Source organism: Pseudomyrmex gracilis, unplaced genomic scaffold (genome assembly GCF_002006095.1).
Source record: "Pseudomyrmex gracilis isolate BER0280 unplaced genomic scaffold, ASM200609v1 scaffold_579, whole genome shotgun sequence".
NCBI lineage: Eukaryota > Metazoa > Arthropoda > Insecta > Hymenoptera > Formicidae > Pseudomyrmex > Pseudomyrmex gracilis.
The window spans coordinates 60,173-66,833 of record NW_018021163.1 but is presented as its reverse complement, the minus strand read 5'-3'; the positions used below and the strand labels follow the sequence as shown (position 1 = coordinate 66,833).

The following is a 6,661-nucleotide window of genomic DNA, read 5'->3' as shown; positions in this document are numbered from 1 at the left end:
AATGTTTCTGTAAGTAATACGTGCAAGAACAAGAGCAAACGCCGAAAACTGATATACAGCTGCTAGCGCGAGGCTTAGCCGCGTACGCTATGCCTATGTTGAAAGAAAGAGACAGTAGACATATCTCTGTTCTCTTCTACCGCCCGAAGCCGGCCGAAGCGTCGAGCGCACACGTACACGGCTGCTTGCCTGTGTGCGTATCCCCTCCGCTTGCTGCAGCGTGCTGTAAGAGAGTCAAAACTGGGCACACTGGTATTACATATATGCTCCAAACCAACCAAGCTGAACCAAACCTTCTCTCTGTTATATTCGTAAATACATATATTAAAGCAAATTTTGTGAAAAAAAGAGAAAAAGTTGTTATTTTAGATAAGGAAAAATATACATTATGTCAGAAATATTCGAAGAAGGTCAATTTAGTGACGCTGAAGAAAGTAAATATGTGTAAGTTGCACGTACTAACTCTAAATAAATATATAAACAATTACTGTAATAATTTATAAAAATCAAGTTAAGTTGAATTTTTAGGTGAATTTACGTAATATTTATAAATATATTTTGTGTACTAGTTTTATATAACTGTATCAGTTATATAACTAATATCTTTAACTATTATAGTTTTGATTATTGATTATTATAGTTTTGATTAGATCTCTCAGCCTCATCTTGATGAAATGTTCATTTGAGATATATTTGCAGAACGAACAAATTTGGCAGAAAAACGTGCGTATTTGTTCCGTAAAGCAAGTTAAAGTGCCGTTATATTAAAATTCAGGGTTAGGAAATCTGTATACAACAGAAATCTAACGACATAAGCTGTGGAACATGTGCATGCTTGGTATATAATTCACAAGAATAACATTCTTATATTTGAAATGTAGTACATAGTAGATACATACTATATAAGATGTAAAACTGTTTTAACAAACATCAAACGAAGCTTACAAATGTACAGTTCCGCATAGATTTTCGAGGTTCCACGCAAAGTGAAGTTTTACATTGAAACTTTTATCTTTCTACTTTCTCCCTTGATACTTTTAACTTCCCAAAATTTGTTAGTTTTGTTTATGTGAAAGAGCATAAAAGGACAAAGCCTACTGAATTTTTCTATTATTTTGATGAGCTTAAAAAGTAGATTTAAGTGGAAAAAAGTGAAATATATTGTGCTTACACACATAAACAAAAATAAAATTTGGATGATCGATAGAAAGCATCAAGCGGCCCGAAAAGCGTAGTATAAATTAAATCTTGTGTATAAAATCTCTCTTGTGACCATTGAATATGTTGTTACATTCTGTCGAAGTAACAGATTTTCTAACCTTCAAAGGCAGCAATTTTAACGTTTCTTTAGTTCATTTTTCAGAGTAGATATAGTTTTTCCGTCGGATTTGTTCATCTCGTATACACACATGTTGAATGAGCATAATTTTATCAAGATTGGAATTGAAGAAGCTAATCTTAATATATTTATTTTTTTATCTTATTTTTTACATTTAAATAAGATTTTTTATGTGCTTAGGATAAATACATTACAAAGAAAAGTTTTACAATCAACTGAGCAAGTAAGGAAAAAAATAGAAAATATGCATATTACAAAAGAGGATATTGATAGTGAAAACAGCGACGATTATTATTATAATGGTGATGATTTGAATGAAGACAATATATTACAAAATATTATAAAGAAAACATTGCAGAGGCCCAACATCCAAAATATATCGACTAAAGTAACAAATTATCAACCAAAGCATAAATTGTTAACTCGATATGAAAGTAAGATTAATTTAGAAAAATATGGAGGTCCATCGTTACCAGGCCATGTAACAAATTTACTGATTGAAAATGACAGACGTGTTGATAGGGATCGCATAAGGATGAAAGACAAAAGTGATCATGCAACAGCTGAAAATGTGTTAGATTCCCGTATTAAAAAGAAATTGCATAAGCTGTTTGAGAGAGGAATATTAGCAGAAATAAATGGTTGTATCTCTACTGGAAAAGAAGCCAATGTGTATTATGCAAAATCCAAAAGAAATGATGAGATCGCTATCAAAATATATAGAACTTCTATTTTGCAGTTCAAAAATCGAGAAAAGTATATCAAAGGGGAGTACCGTTTTGAACATGTATATTCATTGCGCAATCCAAGAAAAATGGTAAAAATCTGGGCAGAAAAGGAATTTTCAAATTTAAAACGTTTGAAACAAGGTGGTATCAGGGCACCGCAACCAATTTTATGTGGAGGACACCTATTACTGATGGAATTTTTGGGTTCAAATGGTTGGCCAGCACCTAAACTTAAAGATGCAGTACTTACAGATTCGAAATCAAGAATATTATATAGGGAATGTATTGAAATAATGTGGAAAATGTATAATAAATGTAGACTTGTTCACGCTGATTTGAGTGAATATAACATGTTATATCACAATGGGTCAATTGTAGTCATCGACGTTTCACAGGCTGTAGATCGTGACCACTGTAATGCGATAGAATTTCTCAGGAACGATTGTAGTAATATTACGTGTACGTAATACAATATTTTAACAATATTACTTACAAAATATAAATAAGTGCACGCATACATACATTCATATACAGGGTGTCCCAGAATTGGTTTAACATCTCTCGTAGGCAGATAGAAGGAATAAAACTGAGGTGAAAAGTCCTATACNATTTTGCTAGATTNGCAATAGTTACTGAGATTTTAATTAACAAAGATCCGCGAATAAGCATGCATCGGGCTGTCTTACGCGCGTAAAACTGCCCGCCGCGCTTCGCGCGCTAACGGTGTTACCCATAGCGACATATAGGAGGAACTAATATAACAGCATATACTATAACATATACATATTAAAATGTAATTGTGTGAAGCGCGCCGGGCTGTCCTACGCGCGTAAGACAGCCCGATGCACGCTTATTCGCGGATTTTTGTTAATTAAAATCTCGGTAACTATTGCGAATCTAGCAAAATGGTATAGGACTTTTCACCTCAGTTTTATTCCTTGTACCTGTCTACGAGAGATGTTAAACCAATTCTGGGACACCCTGTATATATATATACACAAGATATTCGACAATTGGTGTAACATCTCTTGTCAGCAGGAGTAAAACTGAGTCGAAAAGTCCTATATCATTTTGCGAGATTCGCAATAGTTACCGAGATCTTAATTAACAAAGATCCGCGAATAAGCATGCATCGGGCTGTCTTACGCGCATAAGACAGCCCAGCGCGCTTCGCGCGGTTACTTTTTATTATGTATATGTTATAGTATATGCTGTTATATTAGCTCCTCCCATACATTGCTACCTGTAGCAATATAACAGCATATACTATAACATATACATAATAAAAAGTAACCGCGCGAAGCGCGCTGGGCTGTCTTATGCGCGTAAGACAGCCCGATGCATGCTTATTCGCGGATCTTTGTTAATTAAGATCTCGGTAACTATTGCGAATCTCGCTAAATGGTATAGGACTTTTCGACTTTTACTCTTTCTACCTGCCTGCGAGAGATGTTAAAGTAATTGTGTTGGACACTATATATATATATATATATTTTTTCCAGTATTTTTCAAAAAACAATGTAGATGCTATGCTACTTCAAGGACTATTTAATTTTATAACGGATCCTACTCACGTATATATGTATTTTTTTCCAGCATTTTTCAAAAAACACAATGTAGATGCTATGTCACTTCAAGGACTATTTAATTTTATAACGGATCCTACTATAAATGATAACAATATGGATGAATATTTGGATGTGTATATTCAAGGAACAAATGTGGAAAATAATCTTCAGCAACAAGTGGAAGAGGCAGTTTTTAAGCACTCTTATATTCCTCAAAGATTAACTCAAGTATTATCACTTATAAAAGTGTATATGGAATAAGTGAAAAAAATTTGTTAAAACTACAAGACTTTCTTCTACTTGATTTTTTGTAGGTAATTAATGTGGAACGTGATATAAATCTTGCAAAATCTGGAAAAGAGGATTTGATTTACAAGACATTAATTGGCTTAAAAGCAGATTTATCTAAACCTGCAGAAACACCTGAGATTCTTGCTAATAAATACAAAGCACATAACAAAAATATAAAAGAACAAAGTGATATTTGTTGCTCTTCTGAAAGTAGCGATATTTCTAATAGCGAATATGACAGTGAAATAGAAATCATGGATGACATTAAAAGTAAATTTATAAATTCAGCTAGGCCTCGAAATGAAAGTCCTGAAAGCAAAAAAGTAAGAAATTAGCAGAGTTGTTCTGTAACATTTACCACATACAACTTACGAATCTTTATGTAGACAAATATGTACAAAAAAATTTACACACACACACACACGCGTAGGGTGTTTCAGACCATCCACACATTCCATTTAAAAATGAGGAAAGTGGTTATTTAAAAAAATGTTTCAGACAAAAGTTGTTGGTGATCAAGTAATGCATTACATTGGCATTTGCGATTGACCTTGAATGGCGTCGTGAAGGTCATGTCAAGGTCGACGTGAATTTTTTAAATGGGAATCCTTTTTATTTCTTATTCTTGTGGCTGACGTCAAGGCATTTTCAAAACACCGGTTACATACCCTTTTTAGTTGAGATCTTCCTGAGTTATGAGACTTCAAAATTTAAGTACCGCCGGCGTTAGGTAGAATTACCCAAGATGTACCGCGTAGAGGTCGCACGGTCGGATTTACATATCTTCGAGGTGAATATAGATCGACCGTGCGACCTTCAAGGTAGTAACCACTTCCCTCATTTTAAAATGGGGTGTATATGGATGGTCTGAAACACTCTGTATATACATGTAAGATATGCATATCTTATATATATATATATATATATATATATATATAAAAGATGCAAGATTATGTATCAAAATAGGCACTGATCCGTTAATAGAATAAGCGGATAAAGTAGTTATTATGTCCTTTTTTGTAGAATAGATTACGATTAAAATAAGTTCGCTTTTTTATTATTATTTTATTGTGACAACAAAAAACGCGGAAAACTTTTATTAGAATAGATTCAGAAAAATTCATAACAAGTATCTTGATATTTTTTTATAAATTGTCAACTGTAATGTTACTTTATATATATAAATTTATATTTTGTTATTTTAAAATTTACTTTATTTAAAAATTTTAGATACGTAAAAAGACAGTCAAAAAACAGCAAGCTGAAAACCGGAAGACCAAAATAAAAAAGCACATAAAGAAACGCAAAGTAAAAACGTCGAAAGAGAAAAAATAACAATTTGCACAACTAAATATTAGTAAAGCAAAAAGGAAGATGTAGGCCTTCTGGAGCCAGAACACTGGTGTCAAGTGTATTGAAAAAAGTTTTTTTATTGTTTAGTTATCACAAACGTTTCGACCAATGGATGTGGTCTTTCTCAATGTAATAAATAGAAATCTACAAAACGTAAATTACAAATGTGACGGAATTATTCATAATGTATAAAGAGTTATATGAACTTAATAATAATTACAAGATTCGAAATCGCAGATTTGAGATAAAAACAGATTCTTAGTCAAAGTCAAGTGACATGTGCTGAAGTTACGGAAAGTTTTTTTTACAAAAGATGTTAAAAAGTTTTTGAATGAGTTAGTGAGAATAAAAAAGTGTCGAAATTAAATGAAATAAAATAAATTGATATAAGAAAAATCAAATAAAATGATAGAAAATGATGTGAAATAAAATGTACGATAGGTAGACTTACATAATAGCTAGAAAACACTGTCACACGACTTTAGCTGTACAGGTTTGGTTTGGTGCTGTTGTGGCTCACAAGGGGAGACTACGACGTTGTACCAATCGATTTGGACGAAATTTAGGATCGATAGATGACTATGTGGAGTATTGAAGGGTAAAGTAATAAGACGCACTACTCAAGCATTCGCGAGAAAATTGAATTTGAAAATTTCGAGTTACTTTATAAGAATATTAAATAGATCGTTTAATCGAAGAGCGTATAGCGTAGTGGTATGGTACTAGGTACTAGGTTAGTAGTATCGACGCTGCTGGTTCGAGTCTCGATGTACTTTTTTTTTTCTTCTCAAAATTATATAATATAATCTAAATGTAATTGTTTATTCTAAATGTAAGTAACGGTTTTCTTTATTTATTGCATGTTATAAAAGTGCATTGTTTTGCATAAAAATTCTGTGATTCAAAAAATACGGTTTTAAAAATAAATAGATTATTACTACCTAATGATTGTGTTCACATAAAAAGCGGATAAATCATTGTACGCAGCATGTAAAAATATATGCAACATGTTTTATTTATTAGAACTAGATGGGACAATACATAATGCATGATATTTGTCATAAAAACAAGTAAAACAATTTTCACGACAGTGTGCATATCGTATGAACGCTGCATTTTTATACATTCACATGGTTTTTTTAAAATATTTATAGAAAAACATACTTTGTTGACATTCATAAATGTCCGCCCCGAGTTTTTGAAATATGGTACAATATGCATGGTTTGCTTTTAAATTAACAAACGAGAGAGAGATATTTATGAATGTCAACGAAGTATGTCTTCCTATAGATATTTTAAAGAAATCATGTGAATGTAAAAATGCAGCGTTCATACGATGTGCACACTGTCGTAAAAATTATTGTTTCACTTGTTTTTATGAC

At 32.3% G+C, this 6,661-nt stretch overlaps 1 protein-coding gene across 1 annotated transcript; it reads left to right on the top strand.

Annotated features, from left to right (window-relative positions):
* Positions 1–260: 260 nt before the first annotated feature.
* LOC109861105 (serine/threonine-protein kinase RIO1-like) lies at positions 261–5,645 on the top strand. The gene is made up of 5 exons (XM_020440623.1): positions 261–444; positions 1,520–2,526; positions 3,664–3,863; positions 3,950–4,249; positions 5,157–5,645. The coding sequence occupies exons 1-5, from the start codon at positions 389–391 to the stop codon at positions 5,259–5,261; spliced, it is 1,668 nt and encodes a 555-aa protein (XP_020296212.1). The 5' UTR covers positions 261–388; the 3' UTR covers positions 5,262–5,645.
* Positions 5,646–6,661: the final 1,016 nt, after the last annotated feature.